At 31.7% G+C, this 24,311-nt stretch overlaps 1 protein-coding gene across 7 annotated transcripts; it reads right to left on the reverse strand.

The window, feature by feature from the left end:
• Nucleotides 1–149: 149 nt before the first annotated feature.
• On the reverse strand, nucleotides 150–23,736 carry LOC128184498 (splicing factor, proline- and glutamine-rich-like). Of its 7 annotated transcripts, none has more exons than XR_008243740.1 (10): nucleotides 23,111–23,736; nucleotides 22,525–22,826; nucleotides 22,018–22,310; nucleotides 21,800–21,884; nucleotides 21,199–21,280; nucleotides 20,868–20,981; nucleotides 18,921–18,974; nucleotides 1,905–2,026; nucleotides 1,468–1,706; nucleotides 150–260 (listed from the first exon to the last, which is right to left on the reverse strand). XR_008243740.1 is itself a non-coding variant. In XM_052854012.1 (8 exons), the coding sequence occupies exons 1-8, from the start codon at nucleotides 23,663–23,665 to the stop codon at nucleotides 12,770–12,772; spliced, it is 1,698 nt and encodes a 565-aa protein (XP_052709972.1). In that variant the 5' UTR covers nucleotides 23,666–23,736; the 3' UTR covers nucleotides 2,338–12,769. The 7 variants fall into 7 exon arrangements, 3 of the variants coding, with proteins under 3 accessions (XP_052709972.1, XP_052709974.1, XP_052709973.1); XR_008243739.1 differs by having other exon boundaries at nucleotides 1,468–1,770; XR_008243742.1 differs by lacking the exon at nucleotides 18,921–18,974.
• Nucleotides 23,737–24,311: the final 575 nt, after the last annotated feature.

Here is a 24,311-nt window from a genome sequence, read left to right on the forward strand (position 1 = left end):
TTTTCCCGATGTGCCTCATTACTTATTACCTCCTTTGTACTGAAACTGACCTGTAAATAGGAAGACAAGTCTGAGAGCTGTCTGATAGTGCTGCCTAATCATTTTTCTGCTTTTAAAATATATATCATTGAAGTAATTAAAAACACCAGTTTATTTTGTAAGACATTATTTATTCAATGATACAAATACACGTGAATCGAAACCACGAGTGGTGTTTCTCTTCCAAAGCTGTAGGCAGCCTCTTACATTAGCACCAAACACTGTAAAAAATATATATCATTACATTCCAAAATTGCTATCAGCATATGATGGTTCTAATCTTTAATGTGAAGAACATTCAATGATAACTATTGTTTGAAGTGCAGTGAAGGATTAACTAGAACAGGTTTTGAATTTGTTTTATTTATATATATATATAAAGATCGTTTTCTTATGCTTTCCCTTCCAGCTTGTTACTTGTGTAAATATTTCATGAGTTTTCACTTCTTTGAAAAGTGCCCATTAATCAGGGTTTTTTTTTTTTTTTTTACTTTTCATGATATGATACAATTTTTACTTGTTTTACGAAACATTTTCTTATATTGCATTTGTAGAAAGGTTGATGTTTTTAATTCTCAACTGCTTATTAGTTTATTCTTGCAAAATATTTACTTATTTTGCATTTGTAGGAAGGTTGTTGTTGTTTTTAATTCTCAATTGCTCATTAGTTTATTCTTGCAAAATATTTACTTATGCATTTTTAAAAAGGTGATTGTTATTTTCAATTTATAAAATGTTAACTTTATTTGAGTTTAATTATATTTCATTTGACTTTACAACCTTGATATTGTAAGAACGGGTTTTCTGTTGTTATGGATTTGGCATGTATCTCGAGGTATACAGTGTACAATTGTATGTTAAAAGAAGTAATACAAACATTATTTTGTTGTTAAAATTAGAAGAAATGACTTTAATTCTATCGAGAAATGCCAAATGGAATGTGCATTTTACTAGTATTCCCAGTAAGACATACTTTCGCACTTGCTGCCTTGTAGAGGCAAGCTTTTGGGAGTTGATACTGGGCACTTTATTAAATATATTATTCTTTATTTGCTTAAGATATACATTTTATGGTATTATGCACAACATGAGTAAATATATTATATGATTTATATTATGTATGGTACAATGTCTGGTATGTAATAAAGACACAATAGTACGGCAGAAAAAAAAATTATGGAATACCATTGCTGTTATTAAAGCTAATTGAAGATATTTCCCCAGATTACATAATTCTTTATAATTTTGGACACTTAATTTTTCCCAATAATATTTCTTAATATATTTGAATCGGAATTCTTTATATTCAGGACAAGTTTGCAAAGATGATTTTCTTTTGTAACATTTGTGTGCCGACCACTTTCAATACCAAGGTTTTGTGATATAGGACGTGTTTGCTTTATATACATGCTTATTTTACATACTCACTTCTTGTGTTTTATTTGGAGACCCTTCACTATTTTGTCAATAAAAAATCTCGCACAAAAGTCTCATGAGTTTTTCAATGTAGAGATGTCCATAGCGGGAGTGTCCGTTGGCAAGGCGTTATCCTACAGACGAAAGGATCGAATCTCCAGGTGTTGGGAATGTCCTTGGTCAGGTGTTATCCTACAGACGATAGGATCGAATCTCCAGGTGTTAGGAGTGTCCGTTGGTCAGGTATTGTCCTACAGAGGATAGTACCAAATCTCCAAGTGTTAGAAGGTTCACATCTCAAGTGCACACACGTCACTATTAAACCAAGAAAAACAAGATTATTTTACTATGTATTTTTTTTAGATGGGTCATTTTCGCTGCTATATCCCTTATAACTGAATTGTGCCAGACTTGTTATCATAGTTTCCTTTAATCAAAATTTATCTTACTTATGGACGAGTGCTTGGTTCAGGGTACGGTTTGAATGGATGACAACAGATTCTGGTACTTGTTGTATCAGTCAGACGATCCGTGAAGAACAACTGTAAAATCAGCCACCGTAAGCCAGGCCCTGGAGAAATAAAATCATTTATTACGACAAAAGTACAAAATTTTTTTTATTTATTTCTTAAAGACGCAATTAATAAATAGTCACTCAAATATGTAATTCAAAGTCTCTCATTACACAGGACAATTTCCATTACTTTCCATGGTTTCGTCTTTGAATCGTCAATTTTTGTCCCATGACACTGTTCAACAATTTACAAAGGCAGCTTACAAGACAAAATGTATATGAAATTAAAATTTAAATTAATTTAAGTTTAACGTGAGTTTCCTATTAACCCTTTATCAAATATTTTCGCTTGAAGATATTTCAACAAAATAATTCAAAAACATAAACATTGTTTAATTTCCTTTGTGAAAATATAAACTGTGGAAATATTTTTCAGAACCCTCGGTATCATTAAATTGATTTTTTATTCTTAAACCTCCCTCAATTATAAGTGCACATTTCACATTTTATCCCATTCATTTTAACAAAAGGTACAGTTTGGATAACTGTTCACAAACAAAGTACTGATGAAAAGAAATCACATTTGCTTAGTGAAATGAGGTGAGATGAAATATAAAGTACATTATTAATGCTTTTGTAAAGTTTTGAATAAATTAACTTTAATAGATTACGGATGATGTCATTGTAGTACTTTATTTGATACACAATTTTAAAAAGGGTAAATAACTCTTGTTGCAAGAAATCAGAACTCTTCAGTGAGTCATGTAAAGAGGAACCGTAAGATATAAGCGAATCACTGACATCATTTCTGACCACTCGTACATAAAATTAGCCACCCCCACCCCTCATCAACATTATTATGACTTTATAAGCGAAATGAAATTCAATCAGAAATTAAGGTCCGACTTCATAAAGAGTATAATATGAACTATTCATTAAAGGTTCAGATGAAGGACCAGAGACCCTTGGGTAGCAATGATGTATTTATCCAGTTCACTTTTTCAGTAGCTCACAGCATTTATTGCATCACGACTTCAACATACATTTTGAGGATCAACAAATCATTTCTTCAAAATTCTGAACCTTATCACATCTTATATGCAAATAGAAGGAACAGTTTAGTTACATTTTTATGTTCAGTTTTTCAAATAAAATAAAACATATTATTCATATTATTATAGAATTAAACATCCGGGTCATCAGTGATGATAACAAAGCATTTACTTACTGTACGTGGAACTCTTGTATCATTCACAAACTTGAAAATGTCGGTTGCCTCTCATAGCGTAACTTGCAACTAGATCATTTGAGCACACTAAAATTAAACCACTATAATGCAGATCCAATAGAAGTCATTTACCAATATCAAGGGTTCCACAGTAGTGGTGCCGCTTTCTATGGCCGTATTTTGCGAAATCAGGATTCAAATTTAGAAATAATCTCCAACAAAAGGAGGCAAATATGCTTCATCTCTTGCACGTGTTACAGTTCTTATCGAAGTGGTAGCATTGGTGGAAACAATTCTTCGTTAATTTTTTAAATTGTTTTTTTTACTAGATTTTCTTATAAGCCTGAATTCCAATTAAGGCAACACCTTGAGGGTGGGATGGGGTGGTGGTAGGTTGTATATTTCTAATATTTTTCCTATATAACTATGACGAATTTTGCATCCCTCAATTGGCCTAAATTATTAACCCAGATCTCAATCCCCCCTTTCAAAAATTAAAAAAAATATATTATCGTTGATTCTGGAGTGAAGATTTAACGAAAGTAAATCTACACTAAATAAGGAAGTTTTCTTAAAATCAAAAGAATTTTTGACGCGGTGAATCTTATAAAATGTTTGTATGGTAAGCGCATCCTATTCTCAGGTGTAATAAAACCGCTCCGTGTGTTTCAGCTTATCAGTGATTAAGTGATTTTCCAATACTTTCCCTATTTAGTTACCCTTTTCTTTTCTTTGGACAACAGTACACTAATTTTACCGTTTTTTAAGACTCAGATTTATATTTGACTTTTGAAAAAAAAAATACTAGAGTGTTTTAATATATCATTGTTGATCGAACATCAGGGTTGCTTGTTGTATTTTCAAAATAAATAAAGAAGACAAAGGAATAAGATAGCGCAAATGGTTATTTGGTTTAGTCGTAAAATACAATTTCATTTTTAAAAAAATTCAAATTAATATACTTGATAATGTTATAATATAATACGTTTACAAAAGGGCAATTTCTAACTAAAGTATATTATTGTTTTGAGTATTTCAACAAAAGATAAGGAACAAAATAAATTCTATAGTTTTGGTGGCATCAAGCCCACAACCTAAAAAAAACCCTAGCTCGACAATGTTACCCGATGTCTGGTGCTCTATCCAATGAGCCATTTCATGATCAGTTACAACAAACTGCTATGCTATGCGACTTCGACCACAAATTTACGGACTTGTATTTTTTTCTAAAACGTTCAATTGTTGGGATACAAAATGAGATTTTTAAAGTGTAGAGGGTCATCTCTCCACATTTATGTTGATTGAAATCGGTTTGGTTTTTTGTAAACCTTATATAAACTATGACAAAAACATGGAGCTCAGAACTACTTTACAAAAGAAAAGTCTTGGAAGTTCTAAAAATGATATGGAGGTTTTGACACGCATACGCCAGTTCAAATCGACCTATTCCAAGTTTTTAACAAATTCAAGGGTTATAAATCGATGGTATGATAAATATACATTGTTTTCAATTTTATCAGATTTGTTCATATTTTGATTTCATGGAATCTTATCTATACTCATAAAGGCATTCTACACGCCTTATTCACCCATCTTCTTATTGTATTTGAGAGATTATGATGGAAAAGGTAGAACCTTACCTTTAATATATAATACATGACTGCAAATCATACTCTGAAGTATTACAAATAATATCAATACAGATGAAATTGTAGATCTCAAACTCTTATACTGTAAACATTTTTCCTCAGCATCCATTACCGTAATAGAAATGAAAATCCTTATACCTTACTGCACATCAAAAATTTCCAAATTTAGAATGGTAGATGGTCAACAATTTAAGGTAAGACGCGACCTATCTACCATTGTTTTCTATTTATTCCTATCTCCGCGATGTGAAGATTTCCACTTCGTAATTCCAACATTACATTTTTTTGTTGCATGATATTCTTCTATCTGGATATATGGTTTCAAATAAAAATATAAACTATATATGAATTAACTAATAAGCGTTATATTGCATTTCTTTGCATGCTATTAAAACAATTCGAAATATTCATGAACAGATAATCTATCAAGGAAAATTATCTAAAACTAACTAACGTTGCATCTGTCCTTAAGGTCTATAAAAGGCCGTAAAATAAATATCAAAAAAAAAGTCTATGTATTTTTGCTTTGAATATTTTTTTCCATCTTTCAACAGAGCTCTTCATATAGAGGTAAATATAGCCCCAAAATGGCCTTAATTATTCATTCCTCTTAATACATCTTAGAACTACGGGATTCATATATATAGAAGAGTGTTTTTGTTCGATATGTACACCCAAAATGGTGTTGTATATCAACAGTGCTAAAACCGTCACCCTTTACACAAATATGCTTACAGAAAGTAGGTGCAAACAATTGTGTTTAAGTAATAAGATGATAATTTTCAAAAGAAATATTGTTTGGCAGGATATGTTCGTTTTTATCCATAATTGGAGTTAATGGTTACGATTTTTGACACTATTCTTTAAGAGCTACTGCTGTGCGTTTGGTAGTTCCTTGTGATTATATTTAATCAGAAATAAAAGAAGATATGTGAAACCGCCGTGTTCCAAAGAAAGTATCTAATGAATTTCAAACTACTTAGAGCGTAAACTGTCCTTTTTTCTTAAATCAAAGAACCAGTTTATTTCCGGGTTCCTTCTTGAATATCTTGACAGCATTTCCAACATCATCACTGCTCTGAAAAAATCAACTCTTTGCAACATGAATATGAATTAATCTTTTCGTGAAAACAAAGTTTTTAACCCTACTCAATACTTTGCATTCAGCAGTATGGTAAGATAATTACTTTGAAAAGACGAGAGATAAGAACATTGCTAACACTAAAAGGCAGTAAACGGTGCACTTTTAACTAAAACATGTAAAAAATATATAATATCCTGTACATTTCGATGTAAACTTGTAAAATGTAACCCCCTCCGTTCTAAAGCGTTAAGAAATGACCAAATTTAAATATTATCTTTACCTCACAAAATTAATGTAAACAATGTTATATTCAACTGTGCGATTGTTCGCCAAAATAGTTGACATTTTTGCAATGTTCTTGAAGCTGCTTTCTAAATAGAATACACAGCCAAATGTATTACATTTACTTTCACAAATACTGTACCAGCATCCACATTTACTTCCAAAAGAACCAAAGGTTAAACCCCCAAATTTTTATGTAGTGACATTATCCCCTTGCCATGTTGTTCCATTCTGATAGCCCTTCCCAGCGTTGTGGTATAAATCCAAAACTTTCTCATATTAAGTTTCTGTTTATAAGAAATTTCCATATTACAAGTCTCCTATTTGGTTCAGAAGATATTTTAACATATCCATATAACGACCAGTTTCTCGAGAAAACTGTAAAAGTTCACAAATAGACATTATGGTACATAGAAGATATAATCCAGAGCTTACTGGCTTCAGCTCAGATATGCCTAAAACTATATTGCAAGACTGGTCATTTGGAGAGGATTTTTTTAAATATAAAAATCATACTTGAAACATAGCAACAATTAGCACAGCGTTGTGCTCTTTAACAGAAAACAAATTTAAAAAATAAGTTACTTAAAATGTTCTTGAAAATATGGTACATTAAAGATGAGCAAACACCTTCTTAATGGTGTTCACATCTTTGCCCTTAAATATTCAAACCCTTACGGCAAACAGAAATGCAAAAATGCCATAAAGAAACATTATCAGCAGCCATGAAATGATATTCTTTTTTTCTTTTTTCTTTTTTGGTCTACTAAATTTGTTCATAAAGCTTGCAATAAAAATAATATATTAAACATCATGGTTCCAGATAAAATGTCACTTTACAAGTATTCTTTGGAAATCTTGCAAATACATTTGTTTCATTTATAACATTACCAATACAGAGATTAATATAAGCACATATAAGTTTAGAACTAATTTACTTCCTGATTTCCCATTCATTGGAGTAAAATGATATTGACCGCGTTTCTACCATCAGCATTGCTCTGAAAAATCAACTCTCTACAACTCATAAATATAAATAATATAGTTAATTTTGTCAACAACAAAAAAAAAACCCCTTTTTTAATTTATAATTAGTGTATGTAGTTGAAATATTTATTAAAACAAAGTAATTTACAGTCTATTCAGCGGTAAAACTAGCTTGGAAGGACAAAACATTTACAACAAACAAACACACAGTCGATGCATAAATTGATTACAAACGCCTTTTGATTTAAAGCTGCTTGGTCCGAGCTCGAGAATATTTCAATCTTCAAAACTTGATTACACTCCTAAGATTTGCGAACGCTAACGCCCGTTTCGCGCCTACATTTTACATCCAAATATTTCGAAATTTCTTTCAGATATTCAAAAACTAAGTTTTCTACTAAAAAGTATAATCAAATCCTAATCAATTTATATCAAAATAAAATTTGTAATCAAATTATTAATTTTTAAACAAAAGTTTTGCTAACGCGGGGCCTTAAAATTTTTTTTTCATTGAAATCGCTGTCATTGAGTAAGGAAAATATTATTTAGCGGCCGATAGATGCATAAAAACTTAATAATCACATGTTTACGTTGGAAATTAAAATAAATTTTCATTTGAATTCATATTTGACTATTTGAAGAAGATTTATTTTTAAAAATCCGTTTTCCGTTCGTTTCTATTTTGAAATGAGCTATTTTAACCCAAAATGCATAGTAATCTATCTTTGTTTATATTTCATGAAAATATACATTAATATTTACATTATAACAAAAAAAAATATATTTAACTGGACAATTATAAAAAAAAAATGACTTTTAGTCAGGCGCCTAGACAATGCTATCGTTCGCAGTCCTTTGCCATACGAGTATTTGATTCTAAAAAAGGACTTTAACAGAAATTGTTCACTAATTACAACATACAAATACAAATCATGCACTTTGAAGAAATATCATAAATGAAAAAATAATGGCAAACTAACGAAAATCCTATTAATAATCACTTTATTAAAGTTCAATATGGCGTTCTTTTTCATGATCAAATTTGTGAAGCAAATTATTTCAATTAACTACTTACATGAAAATTATCAAGTTTCCAAAAAAATTCCGCCTAAAATTAGTCACATTGGTTAAGTTTTTGATTATCAACAACAGTTATGAGAATGAAGATGCTAAAATACAATGATATAAAAATGTTATAGGCAAACTGAAAAAAAAAATATTTTTAAGGACGTGATAGTCAGTCACGTCTATATTTGCTATTTCTTCCCGTGTCCATGTTCGGTTATGGTGAAAGCAACATGTATCCGTTCAGATAAACAAAAAATTTAAAGATATTGTAAGTAAATTATTTAGTGTTAATTGGAGCCCACATTTTGTGAAAAGTTCAATTTTGATATATATTACATGTATCTTTAGTCAATTTTAGCCGAGATACGGAATTCACATCGGTAACAAAAAATGGAACTTGTTTATCAAACCAGGCTAAATAGTTAAATTATCGTTACAGGATTTTGATAATTAATGGCCTTACTGTATATGTTCCAAAATCAAGTGGTATTTATAAATTTAATTTAAAAAAAATGTAAAATTATAGCGTTTAAAACACTTACAGGTAACCAATTACAGTAATTTTATAAAGCAAGCAGGTTGAGGGGGGAACCCAATCACCAGAAATATTTCCCTTATTGAAAGCCAGAGGTTATCACAAAATAAAACAAAGTGACGAAACAGATCAAGAGGAAGATTCAATGGAATTTTGGTATTCCATCTGTGTAGTGTTTAATTTTAATACATGATCACCTGACTTTGTTCTTACCTTAATCAATATAGGAAATTAAAGCAGTAGACGTCAAAAAGAGAGACCAATAATACGATGTTATACCCTAAATACTAGTATTACAGCAAGCCTAGAATTGCACTCTATCATGCTATAATCTATTTACAATATTTCTTATCATTAAACATTGATTCTAAATAGTTCTTTTTGATTTTTTGAAATAAAATAGATAATTTCATAACTAATCTTTGAAATGAACAAGACACCAAAATTAATGATAAAATTTAGGAACAAAGAATTACGTAGATGTCCCAACACCATGAGCACTTCTGTTGAAGGTGGAATTCTTCACCAAAATTTTGCTTTATGGTAAGTTGATTAAAAGTAACATTATTGAAGGTTGATTTCTCGTTGTTCAAAGGAGGTTTTATTTTCTGAATTATTTCATACACATTTTTTTTTGTATTTTTGATGAGAAATATTTAAAATCTGCTTAAATTGCACATAAGAAAATGAAAAGTTTACAGCTTGCTGTAAAACAATGAATTTTATTAATATCTAACAAACCATGCCGAGTAAGGTTATCTTTTCTTCATAAAATAATATTAACATAAAATATTTCATGAAATTAAAAACAATAACCTAATTTTGTTCATATTTTTCATAACAACACACAATAGAGAGGAAAGGTTTGTCAAATGAAAGAATATAACAATTTCATTAGAAACCTATAATGGTTTGTTACATAACTTGACAATCAAATTCAATAGCTTTTATAGCTGCAAATGCAAAATTATTTTTTACATTTATAGGAATTTGTATCAGGATCAGTTTTTTTTTTATCAGGATTGATCAAAATCATTCTAACTTTCAAAGTAAAGTAAGAATATAAGAATGATTTAATTGCATGATGGTGACGTAGATATGAAGACAATGAAGTATGATTTGTTCCTCCAAGAAAAATCATACTTCCCGATTGCGAAGGCAAGGCTGAGGGATATATGATTTTTCTCGGGAGAATCCATTCACATGTTCAGTATATATACTCGTTCATATCACCCTAACATTCATACAATAAATTGTCTATTATACCTAAAGACATGTTAATATAAAATACGTCAAGTTCCAATAGTTTCTAAACTTTAAAAAGCAAAAACATCTTAAATGTTTGACTTTTAGACTTTTCATGTGAATATCTTCTATTTCTTTCATAAATTCGCATTCATAAATAATGAAAATTTTGTTTATCTGATGAAAGAGTGCTTATAACTTTTAAATGTTTTAGATTTAACCAAGTTTATTTATGTTGTTTGCTCATCTCACCTTTTTTTCATATCAATGCAATGAAAAAAACCCGCGACTTCCTAAGGACTGGTATATGATTTTTACGACATTTTCCTCACCCTGTCACGTGTGTAGACAAATCAGATGATGCATTATATAAATTATCATATTGATGTACAAAAATAAATAAACAAAATTAATAGTATGTAAGAATCATAAATGAAAAACAATAATAAGAATGTTAAAAATATACCACATTTTATGATTGAAAACTTATGCCAATACAACCTAGTTTATTTGCAGAATCCAAAATGTCCACTTTTCTAGTGAAAGATGTTGGTCATAGTGTTATAGTGACCAACAAAAAACAAACTAATTAACTTTTTTAATTACCAATAAAAAGATTTCACATTGTTCATTATTTTATTTGTCTGAAAAATGGTTTTCTGCACAGAGGATTATAGACACTATATTTAAAACCATCGCATTATATTTATTTCCCCTTATGTTTCCAGCTCTCATGCTTTTTTTCAAATTTTTGTAACAAGTGGAAAAGAACAGCTATACAATAGAACCCTGGATTGAGTATGTACAATAAACAAACAATTTTTATGTAATTCATAAACAATTCAGACTACTGTGCACACGTGTCTTGGATACTATCGTAAATTACATATATTTGTTTTAAGCATATCTTTTGATCCAAATTAGGAAACAGAAAATTTTCAGTATTTGTTCAACTAAAATAAGAAAACCAAGTAACCAAAAGAATACCTTTTCGTATGTTAATGTCAATTCGAGTTTTTTAAGAAGTTAAATTACTTCAAGCTGATTTCTAAAAATAATACATTGTTTATGTCCGCATGCCAACTGGTTAATGCCCTTTTGTTGTTGAGTATCCAAAAGAATTTGATATACTGAGTATTTAGAAGAAATCCTTTGAATGTCATATGACTGAATTATTATCTGTGCTGTTTCCCTCAACTAGTAGTGGTACAGAGGTTCATCTATGTCTGAAGTCAATACCTAAATACAGGAGTTGACTCTAAATTACATTACTATTACAGGTAAAAATTGTTTGATTATCTACAATGTTGACCTTTTTGAAACTTGCAAGATTGTATAAAATTCCCTTTTTCATGCAAAATTCATATTTATACTTTATTTAAAAGTTGCAATTTTCCATGAATTTAGACAAGATATTGAAACCATTCTTAAAAATAGACAGTTAAGGCGACTCCCTACACATTGCAAAAGTTTCTCAAATCAGTAGAAAATCACTGTATTTTGATAGATAACATGAAGCATAATAAGTGTAACAATCAAATGTGCGAAAAAAAATAATGCAATTTTGGATAGAAAATATAATTTTTAAAAAATTTATTCAATATTCAAATTAGAAGAAAATTCCCAGGATGATTTGAACTCTGTGGTTCACAAGCCTGATACTTAAATCATTAAGCGTTGACAATATTCAACCGAATTGGCCATACAAATATCTAATGCAGCGTCTGATGAAGTGAGGTACCTTAAATCTTTAAAATTTCTATTCAAAAATTTCTCAATTTATGTGACTTTTAAACAATTTGAATACCACACTTGAGGGTGATTGAATTAAAGAAAATCAAAGAAAAAATAAGCCCAACACCACAAAAATTACATTACTAGTGCTTTTGTTGGAATTAAAAATTTCCCTCAGAGGTGTTTTTTTTTAAATTAAATTTGCCAATCCAATAAGCAGTATGTTTTTTGTTTAAAATGTAGCAAAATTATCAAATAGTTTCCTGTAATTTTATAATACCAAGTTCTATTATTCCATCAGCAATTTAGAGCACTTGAACACTGTGCTATCGATTCATGGTGAATACTAACAAAAGCTCTGTTAGTGTAATGCCTTCATCTAAACAGTACAAAAACCCTTTAATTATATTTCAGTTTGGAGATATAATTAAAGTTACTAAATTTACCACCAAATATACAAAATATTTTAAGACATTTTAAGCTACAATTTACTAACATACTGTTTACAAAAATATATTTGTATTCAAATTGAGATTTTATTTTTTGAAAACTTTTCTACCAGCAGGATATCTTTTTCCCATTGATTGATTAATATCACAAACTTCTGTCTAAATAGACACATGATTTTATTAATGTATGACACAAGGTTTACAATTATGACAACAATATTATTAATTTTTTTTAAACAATTATATGACATGTTTCTCATGGCAATAAAATTCTGCCAGCTTTCTATCTGGTTTGCTGGCAATTGTTTTCCTCATAGTCCTTATTCATTGTAAAAACAACATTTGTAAGGTACTTTACGAAGTAAGAATAAATTTCACTAAAAATGAAATACATGAATTGTTACTGTGAATATGCTACATAAACTTCCATGTTCATGACTGTACTGAAATGTCTAAAAATTCAGCACTGTTAAAATCAGATCACCAGTCATCAACTCAACAGTTCTTTCAAGGGGGAAAATCCCTGATTATATCAAAGCTTAAAATCTGCGCATTCTCTTCATTTCTCCATAGTCGTCTCTGGGACCGCCCATTCCTCCCATATCGCGTCTCCTATCATTGCGATTCCCCATCCCACCCATATTTCGGTTATTGCCAAACATTCCCCCTTGATTTGGCATATTGCCACCAGGGTGGTTTCCGAAATTGGATGGGTTGCCTCCAAAATTGCCAGGGTTGGAATCGAAACGATTCTATTAAAGCAGCACATTGACAATTCAGAAGTCATGGTTAAAATCACGTGGGTCAAAGTTTTGTTCGGATTTATGATAATTAAAGTGGTCAGATATCCAAAAGGGCAGATAATCACACATCAGGAGCGTTTCAAGGTTCATCAGAGGTCATCCAAGTAAACATAAGGGGAAAAAGAAAGAAAAGAAAACAATTCATTAGTGGGGTTGCTTGATATTTACCTGCCAATCTTCACTTTGTGGGGAGGTTCCTGGTCATTTCCGGGAGTAACTTGTGACAGGGCTGATCAACACTACTATCAAATGTTGGACATTACTTCCAACAAGAACCAAAGAACAGCCAAAATCAAAGTCCCAAAACAACAGGTATTCAACCTTCACAGTCATCAGCAAATACAAATATTGCATTATTTCTTCATTTCAGCTATCAGTAAGCATTAAAAATTAACATTTGTGCTCATTGATATTCAGAGGAACTAACATTTTATGTATAACATAATAAAATGAATACAACAGGTCTTCGTGCAAGACCTAGAAAACATAAGGTAAGTTACAAAGCAGTTCTTCATATCAAGAAATTTTTCCTTCATTAGCAGGATGTATGCAGAACATGTCAAATTTTTTTAAGGTATGTTCTTAATCAACTAAATGTTAATATTGATTTATCAAAACCTAAATATTATCTACACTCTTAAAGATTACGTTTACGCAGGGGCAAAAAATAATCCCCTAATAGGAACGAAAAACTACTGACTGTAAATTGTAGCTCCACTATTGTGGTGCTATTTTTCATTTTCAAATAACTAGGTCAATGACCTACCTTTTATGTTAGTGACCTCTGAAAGTTTAAAGAAAAAATTGTCAAAATTGTCTGCCCTTTCCAAGATTTTCTTTAATGTGTAATTATTAGAAATAATAAAACAATTTGTAGGTTGGTAAATGATAAAATACGAATAGCTTTACTAATTTTGTTATTTGAATACTGTGGTTTCATCAATATTCGTTGAACACCAATTTTCGTGGATTTCGTTGTTAAGTTGATCCACGAAATTAAATGTTCATTGAATTTCAATTTCAACTAACATTTTTTATTGATAGGATCATTGGCCACGAAATTACGTATCCTTGAAACTGTGGTTTTCAGAAAATCCACGAAAATTGATGAAACCACGGTAAATCGTTTCAGGCTCATATTTAAAGTTTATTTTAGACCAAATTTCCTCTATCAATTTTCAAATTGTACCTAATTTTTTTTTTTTTTTTTTTTTTTTTATACAAAAAACTGACTAATAGGACTTCAAAACCATTGATTCATTTTGACCGGTTTTATTTTCTGTATTCTGTTGACATTAACATAATATAAGGTCAATGATCAAAATTTCGAGATATTTTATCTTGAGTTAATTTTATGTATTTTAAAGATTTTTTCAATCGCATGCCAGCCAGTGAAACAAAATTATACATGATTTAATACAACCACAAAATATGTAAAATGATATAAAAAAACACATTGAAACTTAATTTTTGCAATTTCATTGCAAAAAAAGTTTTTAAGAGAAAATGAAAAAATAAAGTTTTCAATATTAATCTACTTTTGTCATAGCATATCTTCCTCAAATAATCAATATTGATATTTGTTAATAACATTTTTATTTTGTGATTTTAAAACAACTTTGGACTTTAGGTATTGAACTTTGTAAAAATATTTTTTTTGAATTCTCAAACCCTGAGTAAGTGTAATCCTTAAAGCATGTTCTTAATTAACTTTAATGTCAATTTATCAAAACCTATACTTTATTTACATTTGTTGTAAACTATAAAGGTCTTAATTAAGTATGTTTGTTGTTCAAATAAACTTAAAAAGACCTAAAGGGTCATGTAAATACATTATGCTAGCTTTGGGGATACAATTTATATATTTAAGGCATTTTAAGTAATTCCATGTACCATCACCACATCCCCCCCCCCCCCCCCCCCCCCCCCCCCCCCCCGAAAAATCATTCATGACAACACAGTTGGTATCCTTAAAGCTGCTTGGTCCGATTTTATATCAAATTGTATGCACGCTATTAAACGATGGCTATGCTTAGTATATGTATAATAATAGACATTGCAGTAGTTTTACCCGTCAATTATGCCAAATTTCAATGAAGAAAAATACGTACAAAATTTGCAAACAAAACCAACGACATTAAAAGGTACCGTGTTATTTCGCCTCGTGTTCAATTTCACCCCTGACGACGAGACGGGTATGGTTGTATTACGAATTTGACATCGCTTTAAATAAAGGTCGAAATGATCAGACAAATTACAAATAAACGTGTGTACGTATTGTTTGCTAATATTTCTAAAGTCTGCTTTCTTTACAATCGATGCATAGCGTGCGGGTTGAATAACCCCAATCATTCGGGGGACGAAACCAAGCGGTTTCCTTTTCTAAACATTCCCGTGATGCATTTTGGTTTGTTTTTCCGTTTGCCCAAAGAGAAATTATTTTTATTTACTTTGAATATTTCTAACTTTGAAGGGAGACTGATTCTGCTGGTGTAAATAGGAGAAAGTCCATAACTTTCTAAGATATATGATTTGTATGGAAAAAATTAAGATACTGTAATTACAAAAAAATCGGACCAAGCAGCTTTAATAAACTCGCAAATACACGTGCTGTGCAGTAATTCAAGTTCTTTCAATTTTACACCAAATTGACAGGTATCATGTAAAATTTATAATATGTATACTGAACCTAACATGAAATTTAACCTTGCAGCAATGAAAAAACATCATGAGATATGCCAAAATTTTCTATGGGTCTTTCTGTTTTTATAAACTTCTCAAAACTTTTGTTATCAAATCAAAAGAAATGTTTATGGACAGAGGAATGGATGGTTAGATGGACAACATGAAACCTATAGGGACCCAAACTTACATAAATGGTTTCATGTTGTATAAATCAATTGACGCAGTTAAGACTCGCATAGAAAACCAGGTACACAAAAATCACACTAAAATTGACCTTTAAAATATTGCTGTTGCAGTCGACAGACTTAAACACCCCCCTTCTTTTAAATAAATTTCTTTTTATTCATTTTGTTATTAAAACATATTTACATGGAATTCATGAACTCTCATCAAATTAAAAAGAGCTTTGATAAGTACCTTGTAAATGAATTTAGATATTTTTGGTGGAACCATTTATAAACAGCAGACCCATTTAATCAAAGTATTTTCAACACTTTGTATGGTAGTTACAATTTTGCAAACAACCATTTTCAACTCCACAGAGATCATCACTGAAATTAACCATCGCACCCTTTACTTTTCTCCAATGTTGTCCAACAAGCACCTGCTTTATCAGGGACTGTAGTGTTACCAGTCTCTGTCACACTGACAGTTACCTCCCTTTGATTCTGAACCTCCCTCACAATTCTTTAACATACAACAATGATGATTCCTGCAATAAACTTTACATTACATGGTTAGGTCATTACATATTAAAGTCATTAATGGAACAACATTCACACAGGTATAATCAATTGCATCATGAAGTCATAACAACCTTTACATAGGTGCAGTTGAGATGCCCAAGAATAAATGGCCATTCATCCTTTTTCACAAAACAGCAGAATCTCATCAAACCATCTTTGACACTGATTGTTGAACAAATTTATTTCATTAAATTCATCAGTTACTAAATACAGACATCTCAAGCACAGCAAGTATGTGCAATTCAGATCTAAACTGTTGGAGAATTACTCTTCATTAATCAAACACAACTAACTACCACAGCAGTTAATCTTAAATGATAGCGGGAAAAAAAATGATACTTGTAGAAAATACTGTATACACAATAACACATAATTATTCATTCTTTGTGAATTGATCAGCACCAAGTTTTGGAAATACAGGTGTTTTTTCCAAGGTGACAAAATTGCATCATATTTGCACATTAAATGTTAGAATAAAATTTAACATTACACACAGAAAATTGACAGTGATAGCAAACTATTACAAATACAACAGGATCTGACCCTTAAATATCATCAATGAGCTTTAAATTTCCATTGTCCTGTCCATCAGACTCAGTGCATCTTGATCTGAGCATGCCAATACACATCCCAGCTTTTATACAAATTCAGCACAGATTATAACTTTTTTTCATTAAATGCCGATAGAAGACTCTTATGGTCACATTAATGGTAAATCATTGGTAGTTTATTTGGGATAATGCAAGTTTCAACACATTCTGACCAATCAAAACTGTCAGTATGAAAACTAAAGGACTACATTTAACATGGTCAATTATCTGCACCAAATTTTAACCATTTTCAAATGTTATTGTATCAAAATCAAATATTCATATTAAAAACTTTGCACAGAGAATGTCTGTCACATTAATCTTGATATAAGTCATCATTGTCCAATAGCTGTTTATCACCGAAATCTGCTAATTCCTGCAACTTGGCTATGCTACATTTTTGGCTAACTTTGCAAACAAATGAAATATCATTTTTTCTTCATATTTTGTCTTTGATAGTATAGAGTGCAGGTCTGCTCAAGTACAATTTTAATATATTTTTTGCTCATATAATTATACAAATCATAGTTAAAAATGGTATTTGAGCAAGCATGCGCTCCATGTTTCCCAGTCGAAAAACCGTTGGAAAACATCCATATTTTGTTCCAATACATTAATTTTTCAAAATAAGACAATCTTCATGACATCATTTCTACATTATGACTTCATTGTGGTGATAACCTTCTCCACAATTACTTTCATCATGATTTCAACTATCTTTAACCTTATTTTTAAAGTTATAGAACTTTAACTTTGGGGACGAGAAATGTGTAAAACTGCACATAGTCCTTTGGTATTTAAGATTCAAATTAAATCAAAATACAATTGTCAGGGGCCTTCACTGACAGATCATGTGTATCAATCAATATTTATATTGATAAATCCTGGACATTCATTGGCCATCAAATATTCAACATCAAATTCCAGCTGTACATTAAACATAATCTATTTTCCTGAGACATCACTGCACCTTTTGGTTAAAACTGTATGACAAAGTAGAGCATGATGCAAAAGATGTATACCTGACCCAGATTTTAAATATATGAATATTCAGGTTTATATAATATGTCAATCTGTCATTAATTCAAATATCACAAGAATAAGTTCTCATAACATCACATTATGATTGTGACACGGACAGAATGTTAAACAAGTACTAACAATGCATACAAAATCAAATTAACTTTTCACTACAATGATGAAAGAAAATGATGGTATATCAAATTGTTCTATAAAAGTACAAGATACGGTCAATAGTGGTATGAATATTGGGTGGGCAAGAAGAACAATGCATTGCCAACAATGAAAAGGTGAGTATCTAACTTTATACATGCTACCTTCTTATAGTGTTTGCACATATGCATTCATATAATATCTATATTTTCCCCCCAATCTTGTCATTTCAAATTATGTAGTGTTCATAACTTCTGATGACAAATAAATGCAGCTGTGTCAAAACTTTTGCAGCAGAGTACAATCATAAGGCAAGGGTCCTAAAGCCGACATATCACAGCAATACGACCTACACAACATTGACTGTCTGTTAATTTGGTATATTTTGTCAATACTGTGAACTCATTTAAATCTATGGGACCAATTTTCTCACGTTTTATTTCTTAATTTTAAAGGATGTAAATTCATCAGTCAGAGGTACCTTAACATAAAAAAAATCTAACAGTGAAACGGTATACAAAGCTTGATCGCTCAGCTTCTGAGTTTGTCCATTCATAGCTGTAAAAATACTATGGTGTAATAATGACCCTGCAGTTTTGGGTGAATGAACTGTTTAATTAATGAACCCACTTTTCCTAGTAAAGCATCACTCCCCCATCCCACCCCGCAGTGATAAATCACAAGATACATTACCGTTTTCTTGTTGGCCCTATCATCTCCCTTTTTGCCAACGGAACTGCTTGGCATCTAGTGAGGAAGATGTAAACATTTATAGCATTATTGTGTCAAACTCAAATAAAGTTTTCAGCACAATTTTTTGAAATATAATCAAGTCTGATTAAATCATATGAAAAGAACTCAATTATATCCTCTAAAATTTCCTTTGTTTTATGTGGCTGGGCGGCTAGATCCTTGTAGTGCACGTCAACAATTGATACTCAAAGCTCTCACTGCGTCTTGTTTTACTCCAACACAACTCTCTCTGTACAGTTTTTTTTTCTTACTGGTCATTCATTAAATGAGATATGGATAAATCCAAAATCTATAAGTAGTTTCCTTGTTGCAATTGGATTCGACTCAATCAGTATTATCAAGAGCATATTAGATATCTTCTGCATTAAACATGGACCTTAACATGTCACATCGAGGCACTTGGCAGTATGTTTTGCCTTAAGGTGGCACCTTTAATCTCTGAAAGAATGTGAAAACATAAGCTCTGCTTCATAAGTACTGGTCTGTGCTCTGAGCCAGGATAATCTGAAGAGGCAAAAATCTCTGACCTAGTTTTATTTTATCCATATCCTCTGAAGATCCTGACAAACTGTTAAACTTGCGTTAAACTTGTACATCAACTTCTAGCATTTGTAATTGACCAAATGGCTATATCTTCACAAAAAACAAACATAAACAGGGGTTTTCTTATTTAAATTTTAGTCATTATAATTCCCTCTATTTTTTTTTTTACGATAAACAAATGTCAAATTCTTACAATTTGTATACCTAAGACATATCTTTATTTTTACTAATCTAACATTACATTTCTAAATATAAAATTCTTTTTAGCCAATCTAATTTGGTTTACGGCTTGCATTTCTTTTTTATTTTCAAAAATTGTATCAAATTTACCTACCATTTTGTTCACTATATTTATAAAATTAAAATGATTTTGATGGACCCATTTTAAATTACAAAAGGTCATTTATACTAAAAATGTTCTGAAATAATGCTACTATGTATCTCGTGATTCTTTTCTATCGATCTCTAATGAACAATTTAAAAGTAGAATAAACTGCAACAAAAGTCAAAATTTTGAAATAGTTCCATGTAAATAAAAGCAACTTATTTTAAACCTTTCTGGGTCCACCGAATTCATAAAAACTTATCACAGTATATGTGTAATCTGGCGTTTCTTTAAAACTATTTAGAACCAAATGTTGTCAACTTCGTTTTCCGTGGAAATTGATAAAATGCTTGTGTTCTGTTACTTTGTCACAGTTAATTACAAAACCCCACAGAATAAATGATTGAAATCAATTATTGCAAAATATAATCTTGGCATCATATCTAAAATATAGGGTTGCTGGTGTTACATCACAACGGAAATCAGAGTTATTTCTCGTTGCCGCAAACCCTACTTTAAGCCTCTGCTTCTTTTCTCTTTACTCCTGTATGCTTGAAAAGTTTCAAGCAATGACAAAACGGACGACACTATAGGTCTTTGACTTGAAAATTCTTAACACATGTTTACTTCAAGATTATATCTTGACAGGTAGTTTTATACAGGTACTTAAACAGTAGACACTTGTAACCATTCAATCATGTCAAATTTGTCTGACAAAATTTCACCTGGACATCAAGATATTGCAGTTATCTACCGGTAAGCATGACATACCCCCTTGTGTATAATAACCACAACCAATTTACACTTTCCAAATCTGGATTATTTTCTTTAATTCCAGGGACTGATAACACGTAATACTTGTCATTTACTTCGCACCTTTTTTCTACATAATGTACAAACATCATAGGATGCATAAACTCCTCTTCCCACCAGCATTTCTCATACAACACAACCTTCAACCATTAACAGATGGCTATTCTGCAGGTATATTTACCCTGTGCTTTAAACAAATGACTTACCTGATCTGAGGGACTGTCAAAGCCCATGCCTGCTGGTGGGGCGGGTGGGGGAGGAAGGGGGGCTCCTCCTCCACCCCCTCTCTGATTGTCCCCTCTTAACATATTACCACCGGGCTGACAAAAAAATCACATCATAACATTGTATTAAACACAGCTTGTTAAAAGGAACTTACTTCAATGTCTCTAGTAAAAGAAATTGAGCTAGTCTGCTGCTTTTATTCTTATGAAATAAATTCCTGTTTAACAAATGCAGTGTCCATTACAAGTAGACATAGCTGCCTCTAGGAGCTGGCTGTTTGAGTAGAACAGATAATCTTCCTCCAACACTTACCTGGTCCATGCCAGGTCTTCCTCCCCTCATCATGTGCTGTCTGTCATCATCCATCATATTCAGTCTTTGCTCATCATCCATTCTACAACACACAAACAACAAATTAAAATTCCCAGCATTTTTTCAGTACATTTTACATTAATTAACATTTGCAAGATCAATCGTCCCTACTTGTTGTTGTGTCATAGAGGTAAAGTATTATTAACACTATCTACATTTAACCTCAAGTATCCTTCATATAACCACAAAAATCAAGGGCCTAAAAACATATATTCAATCTAAACTTTACGTGTCTAATAAATTTACAACCTAACTTTGAACCCTGTGCTTTATAAAAACATGATTTACAAATATTGCTTACCAAGATATAGGTTCTACAATTTCTATTTCATATTATTACCTATAGATTGTTACGTTATCAGTTTCTTACAGAAACAAGTGTAATATATCAATCAAAGATTGTCAGAAAGGTTTATATTACCATGTAAGCAAATATTTGGTTTTAATTATATTGCTCAAGGCAAAAAAGAGCTTATTTTCCATCAGTATACGATATATAACATAAAATTTTTTTATAAAGCTACACTCGTCTAAGACACACCTGAAGTCATATTCCTGCCTACGTCGCATCTTCTCTGTTTTCATTTCTTCCAAGCGACGAAGCTCTTCTTGCTGCCTCAATAAATCTATCAACAAATGAAGACAAAACCCATCAATTCACATCATTAAAGAACAGACATGAAATTAACAAAGTAATCTCTCAACAAACAGTTTATGAAAATATCTAATTTCAGCCCAGGTTTGCACAACAAGACGTACCTGCTCTGATTTGTTCTGCCTGAAAATCAAACATGGCCCCCTCCATCTCATGTTCCAGCTTCATTCTCTGTTGATCCATTTCCTGTTTCACTCTCTCTATCTGCTGTTTCTCCAGCTCATCAATTTCTCTGTACTTCAGACCAAACCTGTACTCAAAGGAGCCAGGGGGTGCAAATCTGGGTTCCTTCTCTCTTTCTGCCTGGTACTGTTGATTTCTGGGAAGGAACTTTTCTGAGAGACCATCATCTTCATCTTTGGCTTCTAGATTCTCTGCAGATATGGGTCTCTGGGACCTTCACAAAAATATGTATGGTTGGAAAAATGTCGGTTTAAACTTGCAGTAACTAACAATGAGTTCAATGCAGAAAATCCAATCCTCTTATTCAAATTTAGAGTTTATAAAAAAAAAATATCTTAATTTTCCTGCACAAAGATGATAGAAACCCTATTGTCTCAAGAGCAATATAAATCAAACGTTACATATATCTTTGTTTAATTTCAACATACGATGTCATAAGGAAGACCCCGTCATTAATTCGTTTGAGAGCCTGCTGTGCCCCAGGCTTTCTGGCAAACTCCACAATCCCCTCTCCGGTGGATCTTCCCCTGTCATCCACAACAACCACTGCCCTCTCAACATCACCAAACTGCTGCATGGCCATCTCCAGCAACTCATTGGACACAAAGGGAGAGAGATTCTTAATCTTGATGGCTGATCCTTGGTTCGAGAACCTGACGCGAAGTGTTCTCCCTTTATGCTGGCTTCCATCTAATGCTGCTTTTGCTGCCTCTGCATTATGTCTGTAATCCTGTAAATACGTAAAAATAAGTGATACATCTAGAAATAATAACATTTTTCCGTCCGTAATTTTTTAACAAAATTTTCAATGCCATTTCCATGTTTTACCACAGGAGTCAGCAATTTAACAAATAATTGTAAACACTTATTAACACAATAGATCTATTAGCTTCGCGACTTCCGAATATGAATTAACTTTTCTCATTATTTTTTTTTTACTAAATATGTTGGTTCAATGAGATTTCAAACTAAAAAAAATAAAAGAACAATATACATCTATTTTAACGTTCTTACCAAACGTATAAACCCAAAGCCTTTAGAACCATTCAAGAACATTTCCCCGGTTTCACCAAATTTTGAGAAGAGGTTTTTGAACTCCTCGTCCGACGTTTCTGATGTGACATTTCCAACAAACAGCCTGCATCGCCCTGTAAATTTCTTTGGCTCTCTTGGTGCAGCGTCGTGTGCCGACATATTCATTTGGAATTCGTTTTGTCTGAAGTTGCCCCCACCTCCTCCCTGGCCATGCTGCCCCTGATTCTGTTGTTGGCCCTGATTCCCTCGCCTGTCACCCCCGCCTCCTCCTCCACCTCGCTGCATCATCCCTCGGCCTCTATTTCCACCCCCACCGCCCCCTCTACCCATGCCTCTTCCACCGCCACCGCCGCCGCCACGACCACCCCGGCCACCACGAAAATTTCCTCCGCCATGTCCGCGGTTGTCTTGCTGTCTTCCCTGATCTTGATTACTTTTATTTCCCTGCATTTGGTTTTTGTTATCTTCGGATTTAGAATCGTCTTTATCTTTTTTCAAATCCATAGGAGATGGTTTACTAGGTGTAGTAGACATGTTTAATTAATCGCACCTCTCTTTTGACTTTTCTTTTGTCAGTAAAATGGCGTCAGTGTAGCGTTAGTGAAGTCGATTGAAAACGGAAATGAATTGAAGCATTCGGATATAAACGGATATATCTAAAATGAAAAATATCTTTCAAATTACATGATTTGAGTTTGAAAATTTCTCTGGAAAGTATAATCTTTTGAGCAATTATAACAAAGAATGAAATAAAAGAATTTAATTAAGGGATGAAAATTTGTTCGTTCGCCCTTCAAATTCGTTCGCCAATGACGCTGTTCGCCTTAATTTTGGTTCGTCCAGAATCCATTCGCCCTAAATTTGTTCGCCCGAGATCCGTTCGTCATAGATTGAAGAAGAAAAAATTAAAATGATTTTTCTGTGTAAAAACATTATCAAATTTGATTATAAATTGAATATTTAAAAGAAAACTCTTTCAGTGGATTCAACAGATATTCTCAGTAATGATCGATCAACCTGACCTAGGTGCATGGCCTACGATAAGATAAATTATTGATTATTGAATGAAAAACTCGAAAGCTATAAAAATATCAATTTCAATCCAAAGAGCCGCTGCTCATTAACTTTTTGGGACTACATGTATCATATATATACGACGCTCTACTGGTTTCATGACGCG

Source organism: Crassostrea angulata, chromosome 5 (assembly GCF_025612915.1).
Source record: "Crassostrea angulata isolate pt1a10 chromosome 5, ASM2561291v2, whole genome shotgun sequence".
NCBI lineage: Eukaryota > Metazoa > Mollusca > Bivalvia > Ostreida > Ostreidae > Magallana > Magallana angulata.